Source organism: Eptatretus burgeri, chromosome 17 (genome assembly GCF_056783735.1).
Source record: "Eptatretus burgeri isolate ZD-2024b chromosome 17, Ebu_testis_v1, whole genome shotgun sequence".
Taxonomy (NCBI): Eukaryota; Metazoa; Chordata; class Myxini; order Myxiniformes; family Myxinidae; genus Eptatretus; species Eptatretus burgeri.
Genome location: NC_140977.1, coordinates 39,800,963 through 39,820,500, shown reverse-complemented (window position 1 = coordinate 39,820,500; position 19,538 = coordinate 39,800,963). Strand labels below are relative to the sequence as shown.

The following is a 19,538-nucleotide window of genomic DNA, read 5'->3' as shown; positions in this document are numbered from 1 at the left end:
ACTTGAGCTGGCACGGAGACTGCGTTTGTGCAGCCCAAGCACCGTTGTGGTTCACTGCATTCAGTTCAAACCGTTCATGCATCCATTCGTTGTGCTCATTGCGTGTGCCACTTGAGCTGGCACGGAGACTGCGTTTGTGCAGCCCAAGCACCGTTGTGGTTCACTGAGTTCAGTTCAAAAGGGAAGGCCTTGGACTGCGTGTGAGCAGCCAGCCACGTTCCCTGTCACCTGCATTGTTTGAGCCAGAGACTGCATGCGGGCAGCCTGGCTCCCTGCTAACTGCTTTTCTTTGCAGAGTTCAATGATCCTGGTCCATGGTTTAGTGTAAAATTTGTAAGTTAAGGTTAAGATGTACTGTACATATGAGTGCGCCCCCCGGCATGTCTGTCTAGCGCCGGCAATTTTATTTAAGTCGTCCGTGTGAGTGAGTTTGTTTAGGTAGTTACGCAGCCCTCAGGTTATTTATTTTGGGGACACGAATACCATGAATGTCGCACTCAGGGATCCGTAGGTAAAATGTACTAGGGGAAAACTACACATGATGGCAGACGAAAATTTGACGACTCGGGACGAGTCTGTAAAAAGGGGAGGGGGTAGTGTTGTGGTTACCAAATTCGCAAACCACCATTCAGGTCCCTTAGGTGAGGTATCTCGGTAAGTGCATGTGTAGTTAGGCCCAAACCCGTTGTCTAGTGGGAATACATGTCATTTATGCGTGCTGCGACTCTTCAGGATAGCCGTTTTCTTTTACTATCTTTATTTTGGACCAACCGCCATGATTACCACCACAACCACAACATCAACCACCAACCACAACGCCGCTTCACCACAACCGCCACGACCTTCACGTCACACCTCGCAACCGTAGCATCGCCACCGTTCTTGCCCCGCTGTGGGTACCGGTGTTGGACTCGTGCAGGGCGCACGTCGAACAGCGTGTACAAAATCACGGATTTTGTGCTTCAAAAACGGATCAAAAACGACACACGCCCACTTTTTGCCGTCCAATCGGTGAGCGAGGGGCGATTTGGCCCCGCCTCCAGGACGATCGATATATGCAAATTTGTGGATCAAAAAGCCTTCACGCCCACTTTTTCTCGGGCCAATGGGGAGCGAGGTGAAAGGTCAAAGGGAGGGGGTCAAAGGCGAAGCTACGGGGGGATAAAAGGACCGTGTTCGTCAGTCAGGAGGAGGAGAGTCCAAAGAAGAGTCGGTCGGAGAGTGGAGAGTCGGAGAGTCCAGAGGCGGAGAGTAGGAGAGTCGGAAGCAGAGGGTCAAGACTTCGCGGGCGGTGGAGCTGCTCGTCGTGTGCGTTGGAGTCGGAACGGAGGGGGACGAGCTGTGGAAAGGCGGCGACACCAGACGAGGGGGTGCTCGCGTCGTGCAGGGAGCTGCACCCGAGGGAGGCCGACAGCGCGACCTGGCCGAGGTGGAGACGCACACCAGGGATAATAAAGATCCTCTATACCCCGAGCATCAGCAACCCCCTCCTGTTTCCCCCCGCGCTGAGATAGTGCGACCAAGGGGGCCCCTTTCCCACCCCCTGCCAGACACTGTCCGCGAGGTCCGCGGGGTTGCGGCGCCATCGCCGCTCCGCGTCTCATCACCAGACGGGTAGGCGCGACCCGGTCTCGGCCTCAGGCCCGCCTCATTCTTGAGGGTATTCTTTTCCTTGGTTTTGGGTATGTGTTGTCGGCGCCGTCTGTGAGGTAGAATTGTATAAGTGTTGCCGTGTGCTCGGTAGTCGGTATTAGCTCTGCATTGTTTTCGCTTTTATATTTGCTTTTTGTGTAAATGGAATTGTGTTTTTTTCTGTGTGCTTTTGGTAGAATTGAATATGTGTGCTTTCCGTTTGTCGCGAATAAATGTGCTTTATTGTTGAACTGTTTCCCGCTTCGCTTCGTCATTTCTCCCATTGAACCCTCATCTTGCTTCACGTAAAGGGTTGGTAGTGGGCTGAATACGCCCGATAATTAATCGAACCGTCGAGGTCGACGATAACACCGCTCGGTTATTCTGATAGTACGGAACGGGTCGCTTAAGTGGCCCGTGTCCGAAGTCGACCTGCGGCGAGGTGCGATCGCCCGGTCTACCCTCCGCGTGGGTACTTAGGTAGGTCGAATTTGGCGAGCAACCCTATCCCACGCGGGGGCTGATTGGCTCGATCGCGGTGAGACCGAAAGGTCCACCCGTGACTGGTTCCCGGCGTTAGTCCGAGAGGGTCACGACTGGATTGTCCGTCCGGTGGGCGACGTGCCGCGATTCGAGTTACGTGGCCGTCAGCACGCCGGCGGGCGCGAATACCGCAACAGTGTAAAGCCTGACTGCTCTGGACGCTGGTGCTCAAGCAGATGGTGGCGAACCCTATCGAGAATTATCCGAGCAAAGACCTTGTCCGGCACTGAGAGCAGCGTCACCCCTCGGTAGTTGTTGCAGTTTTGGCGATCACCCTTCCCTTTCCAGAGAGGGACAACAAGGCCCCTCTTCCAGTCAGTTGGGATGATGCCTGCGCTCCAAACAGAGGACAGAACTGCATGCAACAACACGAGTACAGTATTTCCACCAGCCTTGAGAAGTTCAGCATGGATGCCACAGATCCCTGGAGCTTTGCCCCGTTTCAACTGGTTCACCGCAGCCCGTGTTTCCACAAGCGAAGGTGGACCACAGTTGATTCGTGGGTCAGCAACAGGGATTGTAACACCCTTGACGTCCAACTCGACAGCTGGGGGATCAGCCTGGTACAACCGCTCAAAGTAACCGGCCCAGCGGGCCTTCACTTCAGACTCCTCTGTCAAGAGCCTACCACTCTCCGCTCGAACTGTCGTGCTCCGAGGGATGGGCTTGGATGAACGCAATGCGCGAATTCCCCTGTAAGCGGGACGAGAATCACCTGTCCACAGGTGATGCTCTACCCCCTCACAGATTCCTCGCACATAGGCCTCCTTGTCCACCCTCAATGCACGTACAGTTTTACGCCTCAGCTCCCTGAACAGCTCAGCTCTGCCATTCAGCCTGGCCCTGCGACTCTGGTCAATGGTATCCAGTGTCCCTTGAGAGACAAAATTCTTCTTTGCCCTGCGGTGAGCTCCAAGACATCCACCGGCAACATCAAGGACGGTGGTCTTGAAGGCGCTCCACAACTCTTCAGGACCCCCCAAAGCACCCAGACCCCCCAAGTGTCCACTCAGCCTGTTCGCAAACTCCTCAGCTACTCTCTCATCCCTGAGCTTGCCAACATCCAGCCTAGGCTGGGATGGTACCATTCTCCAGGATTTAAGGTGCAGCTTCAGAGTTGCTACAACAAGCCTGTGGTCAGTATTGAGGAACTGAGTACTCCGGTCGACCCTGCAGTTCTGGATCATCCTCCAACGACCATCAATGAGGACATGGTCAATCTCCTTTGCCACACCGCCAGCGTTGGAATACCAAGTCCAGCGATGAGCTTGTGGGCGCTGAAACCATGAATCAGCCACCCTAAGTCCATGACTTCTTGCAAAGTCAAGGAACTTAGTGCTATTCTGGTTCATAGTTCCTGACCCATGGGGACCAACACACACCTCATAACCATCCCTATCAGTTCCAGTCGATGTATTGAAATCCCCCAAGACTAGAAGTGTATCTCGTCTGGGGCACTGATCAACCACAGACTCGAGCGTGGCGTAGAATGCATCCTTCACGGTGAGATCACTCGCCTCAGTTGGAGCATAAACAGAGACCAGGTAAATGACATCTAAGGAGTGACGAATCCTTAATCTCATAATACGCTCGTTGACCGGTGTTACCTCTATTATCATTGGGGTCAGCTTATTGGATATAGCTACAGCAACTCCTTGGGTATGGTAACCATCAGAGCGACCAGACCAATAGTAGGTGTAACCACCCACCATTATCTCGCCGCAATCCGGTCTCCGAACCTCAGAGAGAGCTGCAATCCCGATGTCCAAACGCTTGAGCTCAGATGATAACAGAGACAGGTGATCATCCTCTCTTAGTTGTTGCTCCGCCGTTGTTGTTCCTGTGGACTTTTTTTGTTTCACAACCTCCAGTTTTCATCGAAACTTCCTGAAACTTGGCGTATATATGTAGAAATTCCCTGCGCAGACAGTAACCATCTCCGATTTTGAAAATTCCTCCGAGAAAAAAAGTTGACGTGAAAATATCTCCACTAATGGAAATCGCCTAAAAAAATTATCTCCGAAACTAGGCGAACTTTTTGAATTCTGTTTGCGGGAATCGAACAGGGCATTAGCAGAGATGAATTACAACACATATGATACATCACTATGATGACATATCAATTTTTATGACGTCATTCCTATTTTTTGACATTTTTTGTTTCACAACCCAGAGTTTTCATCGGATCTTCGTGAAACTTGCCATGTATATGCAGAAAGCCCACGCGCAGGCATCTCCGATTTTGGAAATTATTCCGAGAAAAAAAGTTGACGTCATAATATCGCCGCTAATGAAAATCGCCTATACCGTTTTCTCCGAAACTAGGCAAGCTGTTTGAATTTTGTTTGTGGGAATCAAGCCGGGCATTAGCACAGATAATTTATCGCAAACCTGATACATCACAACGATGTCATATTCGTTTTTATGACGTCATCATTAAGACGACGAGGATCTTAGCTCATTCGAGCTTGTATTTTTTTACTCCACCATGCAGCATAGATGCTTTTGATAGGTGTACAGAGGGTCGTAAAGGTAATTTTAATCACGATGCCATTGAGTAAAGAGCTCACTTACCTCCAAATAATATCCACAAGAGTCCAAAACTCGGAACAAGGTCTAAGTGACAGCTTTCCAGCTTTGTTCATTTCCATGCTGCTGCTACTCACCCAACAATGGATGAAGGCCCACAATGTCAGACATGAGATCAGGGCAGTCTCTCTGAACATATCTCGAGTTTTTGATACAGTCTGGCATCCTGCCTCACTCTCCAAACTCTCTGTCTGTTGCATCCAAGGCCAACTCCACACATGGCTTCCTGACTTGCTCCACTCTCGTAGCCAACATGTGGCACTCAGCGGAATCCTTTCATCTCCTCTCCGTGTCAAGGCTGGAGTGTCCCAAGGCAGTGTTTTGGGCCCAGTACTATTCCTGATCTTCATCAATGATCTCTCTGACTCTCGAGAAAATCCCTTTTGTCTGTTTGCTGATGACTCCACCTTCTGCCATGGCATTCATCATCCTTCAGGCAGGGAGGCTACAGCCTCTTCCCTCTCTTTAGACTTAAAAACAAAATCACAAGTTAGTCAAGCACTTGGAATACATATTTCAATCCTGACAAATGTCACATTCTCACCATCTCTCTCTGAAAGGACCATCTGGCAAATCTTCCGATCTACCTTCTTAACAATCCCCTTGAGGAAGTTCAGCCATGATCTTTCTTGGGAAAACCACATTTCAAAGTTGGACTCCAAAGCCAGCCGCCGACTGGGCATCCTCCGCCATACAAAGTCCTTCCAAGGCACGCCTGAACTCCCATCCACCTACAAGGCCTTCATCCGCAGCTTGATGGAGTATTGCTCTCCCTTCTGGACTGGCTCCCCTACCTCGCACCTTGCTCATCTTGGCACCGTGGAAACCAAGGCCTTTAAGATTATTGGAATCTCCTGCAATGAAGCTGGGTCTAGGGGCTTATCACTTCGCCATCACAGACAGGTCGGTCGTCTCTCTGTCTTCTAACGCCTCATTTCTGGTCTTTGCACCCTCTGCTCTTTCCGTGTTTTGTCTCCAACCCCAGGTTTCTTCTGCAGGGCTCACACAGTCCACCATCAACCCCCTTCTGGTGAAACTCCCAAAATCCAGAATCACTGCTCACCTCCGTTCATTCGTTCCTCTTTTTTCCCCCCACCTGTGGAACCAATTTCCACGTTCTTTTCAATCTCATTCTCCCCTCCAAGTCTTCAAAGGCAGCTGTTCACCACCATCTCAGCACATCCCCAATCCAAAACCGTTATCTTTTCTCATCTCGTTTAACCCACCACCCCCACCACCCCCAAGCCAAACTCCTTCCAAATTTCCTTCTTTTTTTTTCCTTCCTGAGCATTTGCTTCTGTATCCATCTTGTCCACCCTCTGCATCCTCCCTTACCCCTCATTCCTCCCCACACCCATTATTTGCCCAAGTCTCCCTCTATTTTTCGCTCCGTATTAAAAAAGAATTAAAGAACAAGACCCTCTATATTTCCTTACCATCCCAATACCAACCCAATCGAAAATGTGGTGCATGTTTAAACTCGATGTGCAGAACGAGCGATACGAAGGCTCCCACATCGTTTGGCTCACCGGGCCTGGGCGAGGCTGCAAAATCCTGCATATTGTAGACAGTCTTGTTGTTTTAGCTCTTTGGATAGCTGTCCTGAAAAACAAAACATAAACATGAAACTTCATTTCATCTCACACAGACTATACACTTCCAGCAAATTGATTAATTAACTTGGAGTTTGTTAACAATCTCTCTGATGCAAGGTCTCGCCGATGAAAAACAAAGACACTGTGTCTTCATCATACATTGGTGCCATACCGACATCATGGAGCATCTTGCCTCATCGATGGAACCGTAACCATCAGAAACTGGCTCGGCAAACCAGCCGGTCCAGCCTTTACATTTCTCGCTGGATTGGGAGCGCCAAGATATCATTGCTGCAGCGTATTCACGATTCACCTGCATTTTCCCATCGTGGCTACGTCGTCAGGCCGGTGAATAAAGGCATCACGCAAATGCCCACTGCCCACGATTGCAAACTCTGCACCGTCCTGTAATAATATCTCACAAATGTTCACGAGAGTTCCCCTTTCGAGGAACTTCAACACAGGAGGAGGCCATTAGGCCCGTCAAGCCCGTGCTCTGGTTTCCAACCGATGACTCGGCTGAGGTCACGTTTGAACCGCCGACCTCCCAGACTCAGGGCATACCCTGTCTAAGATCATTATGTTACCGAGTGCAGTGAAGTGCAAGAAGGGCTTCGTTTGCCAACAACAAATCAGCGTGGAGATGCTGTTTGTGCATTAGGAAAATGTGTACATGACACCACAAGGTTTGCATCTCCAGCTCTCCAACAAATGTATCATAAAGAGTACGGCAGCCATGGCTGTGTAATAAAAAGTAGGAGTAATCACTCTTTTTTCCGGGTTTTAAAAAAGCTCTAAAACTGGTGACCAAAGAAAGTATGGCGGCACAGCTTGCTCACTCAGAATTGTTGATTCGCTATGTAACGGCGATACGAGTCTGATTAATGTATAACTGTGGTTAAGTCAGCACATGCGAGTAACTTAATGAATTATGCCTTGACCTTGTGCACTAGTAATGGGGACACGATACGTGAAGCCTGGTCCCAGCACAATGAAGAGCCAACCTTGCTCGTGGATACAAGGCAAATAAACTGACAAAACTTGGACGAGGTGACTCGGATCCCAGTGTAGCTTGGAAAATTCAACCGTGGCTGCAGCTTTGATAAATCTACCTTTCCATTCATTTATTACTGCTACTACTACTACTTCTACTACTGCTGCTACTACTACTACTACTACCACTTCTACTTCTTCATTAACGGCCGCCATTAAATAAATGTGACCTTTCATGAACCTGCTGGTTTGGCCTGACATTCAACTGGAACTTTGGGATGAAATTTGTAATTTGTTCAGGGTGCCGGCGCTAACTCGCCTGCTCTTTGCTGTCATCTTTAAGGTCCACTAACTAATGATAGCAGACGGGACACCCAGCTTAATGTCCATCCGATGGACGGCACACCTTGTGATCAACAACGCTGCCTGTGAAGCACCAACCAGACAGTTTAGAGTCGGGTTGGGAATCTAACCAAGACTATGCAGCCATTCTGTCGGACTACCTCTCCATTCATATTGTTACGAATTTTGGCCCGTCCGGCGTGCGATCGGCCACGTAACTCGAATCGCGACGCGTCGCCCACCGGAACGGACAATTCAGTCGTGACCCGCTGGGAACTACCTCCAGGAGCCAGTCAAGGGTGGGGGTTTAACCTCACCACGATCGTGCCAAATGCCCACCCGCGCAGGATAGGGTTGCTCGCCAAATTCGACCTACCTAAGTACCTGCGCGAGTGGTCGACCGGGCGATCGTACCTCGCCGCATGTCGACTTCGGACACGAACCGCTTAAGCGGCTCGTTCCGTACTGCAGGGATAACCGAGCAGAGTTATCGTCGACCTCGATGGTTCAGATTACTTATCAGGTGTTTCAACCCACTACCAATCCCTTACGTGATGCAAGATGGAACTTTCAACGGAGGAAAGGACGCAACGAAATAGGAAAACAGTTCAACAAGCAAGCACCTTTATTTCACACACAACACACGCACGTAAGGCAATAATGCAATGTGCAGCAAAAGCAAAATGCAACAAAAGCAAAAGCACTACTACCGACTATAATTATTCACAACACTTAAACAATTATACTTGTCGGGACTCGGCGCCACATCATTCATTCAAAATAAACAGGAAAGACCTCCCCATAGGCAGGGAGGTAGACAGGGTCCGTGGACCAAATGTGCGCGGAACCTGGAGGAGCTGCCAGGTCCACGAGACCGAAAAGGTCTTACCCGCGTCCTCGTGACGCGATGGCGGGCAAGCCGCAATATCAGCGCAGCTGCGCACCAACTACGTGCCCCTAGCGTGGTCGGTGAGCCCTCTCCGGCGCGCTCCGCGCAAGCACGGTTTGGTCGGCACCACGGTTAGGGTGGGGAATGAACGGGGCCACCGGCACTATCTCAGCGCGGATGGGGAGGGGGGTGAATTGTTTATGCTCAGGGTCGAGCGAGGGGAATGGCTGGCTGGCTTGGTCGCTTGTGAAAGCGAAGGTGGCTCGATTCCAGCGACGAGACGACACCAACGACGAGACGAGCCCAGCGACGAGACGATACCAACGACGAGAAAAGCGACCCCCACACTACAACAATGAGTTCCACACAGACTCACGTCTTTTATAGACCAGGGGAGGAGCCTGTATGCAGATTTTAGGATCAGAACGCGATTGGAGGCAGGGCCACACCACCCTCTGTTCAGCCATTGGTGTGGCAAAAAGGGGTGTGAGCCTCTTTTGATCCGAATTCCTTCCTGAGAGGAATTCACATCCATCGCGCTTGGAGGCGGGGCCACACCGCCCGCCGCTCGCCCATTGGATGGAGGAAAAGGGGCGTGAACCTCCCCTGATCCGAATTTCTCTCCCGTAAGGAATCCACATTCATCGCGCTTGGAGGCGGGGCCACACCGCCCGACGCTCGCCCATTGGACGGAGGAAAAGGGGCGTGAACCTCCCCTGATCGGAATTTCTCTCCCGTAAGGAATCCATTGCACTCGCGGCTTGCTGCGTTCGGCAGCAATCACCGAACGGCTTCGGACAGTACGACATTTGGTGTTGACTGGTGGTGCGATCGATGGTTGTGGAAGGAGAAAGGCGAAGGTGGTGGGGGGTTTGCTGTGGTGGTTTGGTGGTTGGCGGGCGTCATTTGGGAATGGCGGTGAAGCGATGTTTGCGGGATGGAGTTGTGGAGGTAAAGAGGTGAAGATGGTGGTGTTTGCGTTGTTGGCGGCTTTATGGTCCAAAATAACGATAGAGAAAGAAAAAATGGCTAACTCAAAGTGTCGCATCCCGGATGAATCACACATATTCCCTCTAAACAACAGGTGTAGGCTAACTATACATGAACTTATCGATATATCTCACCTGAGGACCCTTTATGGTGTATTGCGAATTTCCACAGCCGTAACAATATATACCTTAAGAAATTATATAAAGTGAAATATCCAGTGTTGGTTTTATTTCTATTCACAAACAACAAACGCAATAACTCAGGAATAACTATGCTCAGTGTCGTTACCTCCGCCACTGAAGATGGACAGAGGTTACGTTTTCACCTGTCTGTCTTTTTGTCTTTGTCTGTGAGCAGCATATCTCAAAATGTAGTGGACGTATTTGGATTAAATTTGGTGAACAGGATGGATGTGTGACAAGGAATAATTGTTCAGATTTTGGTGAAGATCCGGATCTGGACACTGGAATTAAAAAAATTTTAAAAAGTGATTTGCCTTCATCATTGAGAGATCAGGCCAAAAACGATATATAGCACGACATTTCAAAATGTTGTCGACGAGTTATGACAAAATTTGGTGGACATGTTGGTTTGGTGACGATAACAAGCCAATTCGACTTTGGTTCAGGTTCGGATTCAGATGCGGCCTATCAATGGGATACAAAACGTAAACTGTTCAATCTGGCAGAGGTATTGTTGTGGAGCCGGGTTTCGGTGGCGAGCACGACCGGTTGGGGGAGCAGTTGAGTCGGCTCCACCGAACACACCGGAATTTAGGTCGTGACCCTCGGATAACTCTGAAAGGCACGGGTCTCTTACAGGACCATAAATCGCCAATAATTTGACCGCATGGGGTAGGGTTAATTGCCAAACTTCAATATACCTAATTATCCACGTGGCAAAGTTACCGGGGAATTCACACCCTCGACAGACCTCAAGCAAGACGAGCCGTTACCGTGCTCGAACCGTGTGTAACCCGAGCGGATGGTTACCGAGGCCCGTCGGTCCAAATGAAAAATTTATTGCCTTGCTATTCCTCAACACGCACTGTGCTAAGCCAATAAATGAAATGACAGAGAACGAGCTGGGGCATTCAACAATAGGGGTATTTATTTCCAATAATCGGGGGACGAGGGGAGCACGTAAGGGCAGAGTTATCCGAATAAAGGGAATCAAATGTACAAGCAATTCCTTTAACAATTCTAGTTGGAGACAGGGCTCATGGACACACACACATGGACACACACACACACACACACACACACACACACACACACACACACACACACACACACACACACACACACACATACCCCAGAAAGAGATGGACCTCGAGGTCTTTATTGCCCCTTCAGCTCGGGAGGGAAGATGAGCTGAGGGAAGAGAACGTAGCTGACTACCTGGCCGTGTTCATGCGGCTGAACGACCGCACCTTCCCAGAGCACCAGGCGCCAAAGAACAGACCAGGGCAGCTGAACCCAGAGGAGGCGAGACGAGGTGGTCTCCCGTGATGAGATGGTCGACCGCTTGTTGTAATGCGCCAGACGAGACGCCTCGGATGCGCGGGATGCAGTCAGCCGTAGACCCAAACAGAAGAGCACTTGAGCAGACGAGAAGCAATCATCAATCCTTTCCCGTCGTTTTTCATGCAGGATCCACTCCCCCGTCGCCTGCTCCCATTGGGTGGACGGTGTGTCGCGGCTCCGCCTTCTTGAAAAGGATCGCCCCGGCTTTGGTCCACACGTTGCCCATCGGGCGGAAAATGACGTCTACCCTTATTTGGCGCAAAGCCAGAGCGAAACGCTTCGTGACCATATTTGGTGTGAAATCCACACCACCTGGGGCATGGAATTCCGCGCCGCATGCAGCACACGCCCGCATGCCGGCGAGCACGCGAAGAGGCGGACAATGCCGCGAGCAGAGGGTTGTTGTTGGGGTAAAAATCCTATCTATAAAATAACTTCGCAGCGCACGTACACTTAATTCCCATTAGATGTAGGGGAAAGGGAGCTATGTATCCACATTTGCTTAACGAAATAACCGAGTTATGGGGACCTGAATGTTGAGTGCTCATGGTTGCCAGATTCGTAACAGTATACGCTCTACCCAGTCATTCTTGTTCATGAACATCAGTTCTCTATTTTCACTTTGTGACAATAATGATCAATACGATTCGTTAATATATAGCCTTGGACACTCACCAAATTGTTCACCTGCTTCTGCAAGGTTTGGTTTTCTGAGAAATCGCCTGCAAGGTGAGAGCGACACCAACAAATCAAAATGAATCCTCCATCATCACACCACCTTACCTAATAAAGCAATGGTTATATAATAACCTGCTCTTACTGGCCACACGACAAATGCACAGGAAGGTTGATCAAAGAAAAGTGTATTTTAAAGTTTCTTTTTTTTTTGCAGAGTTATTGTGCTCCGACAATTCACCGTGATATGAGCGAGGAGATTTGAAAACCAAATAAATACTGCAATGTTATTATTGAGGAATTACAATAACTTATTAAACGGATGTTTGTATTGTACTATTTCGGTAAATCTTTGAGCCGTCTGACTTTGGGTCCGATTCCTGATGAATGTCAACAGACCAACTACTTGTTCACATCCTGGCATGGTGCTGCATTATGGAGCACGCCACGCTTTGGAAGAGGCGATAAGCCGGCTGTCCTTTCTTGTCTGGGTGGTTCGATTCCAAATTGAATGTCACCCGACGAATTTTTTTTTTTAAAAATCACATCAAGCAGTGGTGCTGCATTATGGAACACGCCACGCTTTGGAAGAGGCGATAAGCCGGCTATCCTTTCCTGTCTGGGTGCTTCAATTCCCGATTGAATGTCGCTGGACGAAATAAAACTCACATCCAGTAGTGGAGCTGCATTGTGGAGCACGCCACGCTTTGTAAGGGACGTTAAGCCGGCTGTCCTTTGGTTCTAGTTTCACATTGTGGAATGGATTTATCGAGCCGTCCCACAGACTAAAGTATCCTTAGTAGGATACCCATCCATGTTGGAGCGTCATGGCGTAATAACAAGTGAACATCCTGATCCTCCAACATGACAGGACAATCCATTTGCAAACACAGTCCAAAAATTGTTTTTGATGCGTCATCAAGTGCTCGACGTGAGGTAAGGATTTGAAAACAAGGTCGTGTCACGTGTCTCTCGGCATTGAACATATTCCTCAAACTCTCCCGCGTGGGAACTCGATATCCTGAGTGTTTCGATATCGCAAAACGACGGCGAACCGACACACAACGAATCCAAGGGGAAAGGACGTGTCACCTCCGAAGTTTGCTGGAGATCCCGCGGTATCTCGCCCAGAATTCCGCGTCGTTTTCCATGGATCTCTGGTTACTTTCCCAATCGGTTCACGAATGTATCGACACGGAAAACAGGAAGCAATGCATTGCTCACCGAAGGCAATACACCGCCTGAAAAACCAGGAACCTGCTACACCAACCAATCGCCTTCTTTCGACGGTTGACGTCATCGAAGCCGCTTCCCCTGAGCTCGAGACGAACTGTGCTCGTCATCACTGACTGGAGAGTGGAGGGAATTTTTGGAAGAATCCTTCATAAAGTCTCCAGATGGAATGTTATTAATGTAGAATGTTAGTGATGGTGATGGTAAAGTGGATATAAATAAATAATCCAAAGTGTTTGGCAGTGGAAGTGGAAAAGTGGATAGAAATCAAAAAGTGTGTGTGTGTCCGTCTGTGTCTGTGTGTGTGTGTGTGTGTGTGTGTGTGTGTGTGTGTGTGTGTGTGTGTGTGTCCGTCCGTCTGTGTGTGTCCGTCCGTCTGTGTGTGTGTGTGTCCGTCCGTCCGTCCGTCTGTGTATGTGTGTGTGTCCGTCCGTCTGTCCGTCTGTGTATGTGTGTGTGTGTGTGTCCGTCCGTCCGTGTGTGTGTGTGTGTGTCCGTCCGTCCGTGTGTGTGTGTGTCCGTCCGTGTGTGTGTGTGTCCGTCCGTGTGTGTGTGTCCGTCCGTGTGTGTGTGTGTCCGTCCGTGTGTGTGTGTGTCCGTCCGTGTGTGTGTGTGTCCGTCCGTGTGTGTGTCCGTCCGTGTGTGTGTCCATCCGTGTGTGTGTGTGTGTTTGTCCGTCCGTATGTGTGTGTGTGTGTGTACGTCCGTGTTTGTGTGTGTGTCCGTCCGTGTGTGTGTGTGTGTCCGTCTGTGTGTGTGTCCGTCCATGTGTGTGTCTGTACATGTGTGTGTGTGTACGTCCGTGTTTGTGTGTGTGTGTCCGTCCGTGTGTGTGTGTGTGTGTGTGTGTCCGTCTGTGTGTGTGTCCATCCGTGTGTGTGTCTGTCCATGTGTGTGTGTGTCCGTCCGTGTGTGTGTGTGTCCGTCCGTGTGTGTGTGTGTGTGTGTGTGTACGTCCGTGTGTGTGTGTGTACGTCCGTGTGTGTGTGTGTGTGTGTGTGTGTGTGTGTGTGTACGTCCGTGTTTGTGTGTGTGTCCGTCCGTGTGTGTGTGTGTGCCGGTCTGTGTGTGTGTCCGTCCATGTGTGTGTCTGTACATGTGTGTGTGTGTACGTCCGTGTTTGTGTGTGTGTGTGTCCGTCCGTGTGTGTGTGTGTGTGTGTGTACGTCCGTGTTTGTGTGTGTGTGTCCGTCCGTGTGTGTGTGTGTGTGTGTGTGTGTGTGTATGTGTACGACCGTGTGTGTGTCCATCCGCGTGTGTGTCTGTCCATGTGTGTGTGTGTACGTCCGTGTTTGTGTGTGTGTCCGTCCGTGTTTGTGTGTGTCCGTCCGTGTGTGTGTGTGTCCGTCTGTGTGTGTGTGTGTCCGTCTGTGTGTGTGTGTGTGTCCGTGTGTCCTTGTCCTCCATAATTCCAAAACGATGAAATCTACGGCCTGAAACTTTGCATGCACACGAAAGGAACTCCAAGGAAATGCATGAATTAAAATTGGGTGTTTGCATTAATTAAAACCCCCCTTGAAGATCAGGTCAGGTCTGTCAGGTCAGGTTCGATCTGTGACCTGCTACAGGTACCATGTAAACCTGTACTAACCTGTTCCATGGTCGGGTTGTCGGCGACTAAACCGTCTCCCCCACCAGGTTTTCTGGTGAGGAGGGTGTTTGGATATGGACACCCAGCAGGATTAAAAACAAAACCTGTCAAAGGGCGGAGGAGCTCCTTGTGAGCCAACGGCCATCCATATCTAGTGCCCAACTGTGTCTGCGGACGTCCTCCTGCAGTTGGGTTACTTCTTATTAGGAGGTTGGTGGCAGGATTTGCACTCCAGCCACCGTAAAACCCTTCATTCCGCAAAACGCAAAAACGCAAAAAAATCTGAAAACCCACTCCGTGGGAGTACCTCCTGTGCAGCTTCCCTTCGCAGGGCAGCTCACCGGATGACGGGATTGGGGCAAAGCCTTCGGGACCCCCAATCTTTGATAGGAGGGAAACCACGGGGTAACATCCCTGGGTCAGATTGCGGGAGAGTGTGTCGGAGTGGTGCTGAGGTGTCGTCCACCAGACGGCGGTCTCCTTGGGTTAACCTGAGGCGGTCCCTTCGGGTGGGTGCCTGGAATGTCCTATCCCTAAGAGAGGATGATCACCTGTCTCTGTTATCATCTGAGCTCAAGCGTTTGGACATCGGGATTGCAGCTCTCTCTGAGGTTCGGAGACCAGATTGCGGCGAGATAATGGTGGGTGGTTACACCTACTATTGGTCTGGTCGCTCTGATGGTTACCATACCCAAGGAGTTGCTGAAGCTGTGTCCAATAAGCTGACCCCAATGATAATAGAGGTAACACCGGTCAACGAGCGTATTATGAGATTAAGGATTCGTCACTCATTAGGTGTCATTTCCCTGGTCTCTGTTTATGCTCCGACTGAGGCGAGTGATCTCACCGTGAAGGATGCATTCTATGCCACGCTCGAGTCTGTGGTTGATCAGTGCCACAGACGAGATACACTTCTAGTCTTGGGGGATTTCAATGCATCGACTGGAACTGATAGGGATGGTTATGAGGTGTGTGTTGGTCCCCATGGGTCAGGAACTATGAACCAGAATGGCACTAAGTTCCTTGACGATGCAAGAAGTCATGGACTTAGGGTGGCTGGTTCATGGTTTCAGCGCCCGCAAGCTCATCGCTGGACTTGGTATTCCAACGCTGGCGGTGTGGCAAAGGAGATTGACCATGTCCTCATTGACGGTCGTTGGAGGATGATCCAGAACTGCAGGGTCTACCGGAGTGCTCAGTTCCTCAATACTGACCACAGGCTTGTTGTAGCAACTCTAAAGCTGCACCTTAAATCCTGGAGAATGGTACCATCCCAGCCGAGGCTGGATGTTGCCAAGCTCAGGGATGAGAGAGTAGCTGAGGAGTTTGCGAACAGGCTGAGTGGACACTTGGGGGTCTGGGTGCTTTGGGGGGTCCTGAAGAGTTGTGGAGCGCCTTCAAGACCACCGTCCTTGATGTTGCCGGTGGATGCCTTGGAGCTCACCGCAGGGCAAAGAAGAATTTTGTCTCTCAAGGGACACTGGATACCATTGACCAGAGTCGCAGGGCCAGGCTGAATGGCAGAGCTGAGCTGTTCAGGGAGCTGAGGCGTAAAACTGTACGTGCACTGAGGGTGGACAAGGAGGCCTATGTGCGAGGAATCTGTGAGGGGGTAGAGCATCACCTGTGGACAGGTGATTCTCGTCCCGCTTACAGGGGAATTCGTGCATTACGTTCACCCAAGCCCATCCCTCGGAGCACTACAGTTCAGGCAGAGAGTGGTAGGCTCTTGACAGAGGAGTCTGAAGTGAAGGCCCGCTGGGCCGGTTACTTTGAGCGGTTGTACCAGGCTGATCCCCCAACTGTCGAGTTGGACGTCAAGGGTGTTACAATCCCTGTTGCTGACCCTTGAATCAACTGTGGTCCACCTACGCTTGTGGAAACATGGGCTGCGGTGAACCAGTTGAAACGGGGCAAAGCTCCAGGGATCTGTGGCATCCATGCCGAACTTCTCAAGGCTGATGGAAATGCTGCACTCGTGTCGTTGCATGCAGTTTTGTGCTCTGCCTGGAAAACAGGCATCATCCCAACTGACTGGAAGAGGGGCCTTGTTGTCCCTCTCTGGAAAGGGAAGGGTGATCGCCAAGACTGCAACAACTACCGAGGGGTGACGCTGCTCTCAGTGCCGGGCAAGGTCTTTGCTCGGATAATTCTCGATAGGGTTCGCCACCATCTGCTTGAGCACCAGCGTCCAGAGCAGTCAGGCTTTACACCAAAGAGGTCAACGATTGACCGTATCCTTGCACTTCGTGTCCTCACCGAACGCAGACGAGAGTTTCGGCAGGGGCTGCTTGCAGCCTATGTTGATCTCTGTAAAGCGTTCGATTCAGTGAATCGGGATGTCCTCTGGAGGATTCTTGGTCTTCGTGGGGTGCCACCAAAACTGATCGATCTGATGTCTGAACTCTACTCTGGTACTGAGAGTGCTGTGAAGTGTGGTGGTACTATCTCTGACTTATTTCCAATTGTTACTGGAGTTCGTCAGGGATGTGTACTTGCCCCCACACTTTTCAGCACTTGTATGGACTGGATTCTAGGGAGGATGTCGGAGAGATCAAGTTGCGGTGCGTCATTTGGGAATGTCAAGATCTCGGACCTTGACTTTGTAGATGATGCAGTCATCTTTGCGGAGACTTTAGACATCCTCTTGGGGGCCCTCGAGGTGCTGAATGAGGAGTCGGAGCCGTTGGGATTACGGGTTTCTTGGGTCAAAACTAAGATCCAGGCTTTCGGTGACATCTTGGATGCTGCTGTCCTGTCTGTGTCTGTTTGTGGTGAGGATGTTGAAGTCGTGGAGAGATTCACTCACCTTGGCAGTGATATTCATGTCTCTGCTGGCTGCGAGTCAGAGGTCAATAGACGTCTGGGTCGGGCCTGGGGAGTCATGGATTCACTGGATCATGGGGTGTGGCGCTGCCGGTACCTGTGCGGGAGGACGAAAGTCCGAGTCTTCAGGTCATTGGTACTTCCAGTCTTGCTCTATGGGTGCGAGACTTGGACTCTGACCAAGGATCTGAGACGGAGACTTAATTCCTTTGGTACCAGGTCTCTTCGGAGAATCCTTGGCTATCGCTGGTCGGATTTTGTGTCCAACGAGCGGTTGCTGAGAGAGACTCGGATGAGATTTGTTACCTGCATAGTCCGTGAGCGTCAGTTGCGGCTGTATGGACATGTGGCTCGTTTTCCTGACTCTGATCCTGCTCACCAGATTCTCTCAGCGAGGGAGTCTCATGAGTGGAGGAGGCCAGTGGGTCGACCACGTGCCTCATGGTTGCAACAGGTTGACCATCATCTCAAGGAGATGGGGATGGGCCTGGCATCTGCCTGGGGGATGGCCAGACGGAGGCCCCTGGAGTACCGGCGGAAAGTGGACGCAGCGACGTGCTGTTCTGGCACATGCTCCCATACCTGACCTGACCTGAAGATATTTTACCGCCTTGTTTAATTATCCTTTATCAAGGCTCACTCTCGGTCACCTCGCTCTTGCTTGTGGACGGTCATAATCCGCCATCTTTTTTTGGCCTGCTCAACAATGCCTTGACTTGGAACAGGCCACAACGGTTTCTTAACGACAAAGCACTCAAATTTTTACTTTCACTTTCCTCACCTTGTGCGTTATCTGATGCGATTTTCCACACTCAACTCTCACGGACGAATTAAAGTAGAAAATCGAAATAATATTATTTAAGTTTTGAGGATCGGATCACGTGGACGAAAAAAACTGTCAACATTGAGAGTGAAATCTGGAAATGTTAAGGAATGAGCGACATCTTGGTTTTTGGGGTACATTGCATGACCAATCAGCCTGCTCTCACTCGTCAAGCCAGCCGTTCCTGATCAACCATTTCGTTGGAGTGCTTTGTTAAGTGCAATTCATTTTACATGAGGTTGTTTTTTTTGTATACCTTGTCGAGGCACATCAAGGGGGGCATGAGACAAGAGGGGTGGGAGTGGGAAGGACAAAACAGTGGGGAACAGAGACATGAGGAGATCTGTGGAAGGGAGAGGGATGGGGCGGGGAACACGGGGTATACAAGATGGACATTACAGGGACTTTCAGGAAGGAAAGCAGGGAATTTGAAGGAGGCGGGTTTGGGGTGGAATAATGGGGGTAGAAAAGATCGAGGATTTGGATGGGGGACGATAACAGGTGGTGGTGAACAGCTGTTTTGAAGGCCTGGAGCGAAGAATGGGATTGAAGAGAGTGAGGGAGTTCATTCTAAAGGTGGGGAAAAAGGGGAATGAAAGAGTGAAGGTGAGCAGTGATTCATGATTTTGGTAGTTTCACCGGAAGGAGGTTGTTGGCGGACCTTGAGTACCCTGCGGAAATATGGTGGGGACAAATCGCAGACACAGCGGGGGGGGGGCGAGACTGGAGAGTAGACGGTGAAGACAGAAAGACCACCGACCTGCCTGCGGTGAGAGTGAGAGGCCCAAAGACTCAGCCTCATGGCAGGAGATGCCAATGATCTGAAATGCCTTGGTTTCCACATTGTGAAGCCAAGAAAGGTGGGACGCAGGAGCACCAGCCCAGAGGGGAGAGCAGTACTCCATCAGGCTACGGACGAAAGCTTTCTAAGTGGTCAGCAGCTCAGATGGGCTGAGGAAGGACTTTGCACGATGGAGGATTCCCAGTCGGCGACTGGCTTTGAAGGCGAGGTTGGAAATGTAGCTTTCCCAGGGAAGGTCATGGCAGATATTGAGACCCAGATGCTTGAAAGAAAGGACTTCTTCCAGAGGATTTTTGAGAAAGTATATGGGTGGGGGGTCCCATTTTTGTGTGATCTGCTTTCACAATATGACCCATCACTTCAACATATTGTTGCGGTTTTCACGCCCGCCGGCGTGCGAACGGCCACGTAACTCGAATCGCGGCACGTCGCCCACCGGACGGACAATCCAGTCGTGACCCTCTCGGACTAACGCCGGGAACCAGTCAC

General features: G+C 50.5%; 1 protein-coding gene across 2 annotated transcripts in view; it reads right to left on the bottom strand.

The window, feature by feature from the left end:
* LOC147009841 (40-kDa huntingtin-associated protein-like) overlaps positions 1–13,031 on the bottom strand; it is a 35,508-nt gene extending 22,477 nt beyond the window's left edge. The window contains exons 1-3 of one of the 2 annotated variants that reach the window (XM_085861334.1): positions 12,867–13,031; positions 11,775–11,821; positions 6,294–6,366 (exon numbers count right to left, since the gene is read on the bottom strand). In XM_085861334.1, coding sequence (XP_085717460.1) covers positions 6,294–6,366; positions 11,775–11,821; positions 12,867–12,925 — 179 coding nt within the window. In that variant the 5' untranslated portion in view covers positions 12,926–13,031. The remainder of the gene's footprint in view (positions 1–6,293; positions 6,367–11,774; positions 11,822–12,866) is intronic. The other variant, XM_085861333.1, reaches the window with a different exon arrangement.
* Between the last annotated feature and the right edge of the window lie 6,507 nt (positions 13,032–19,538).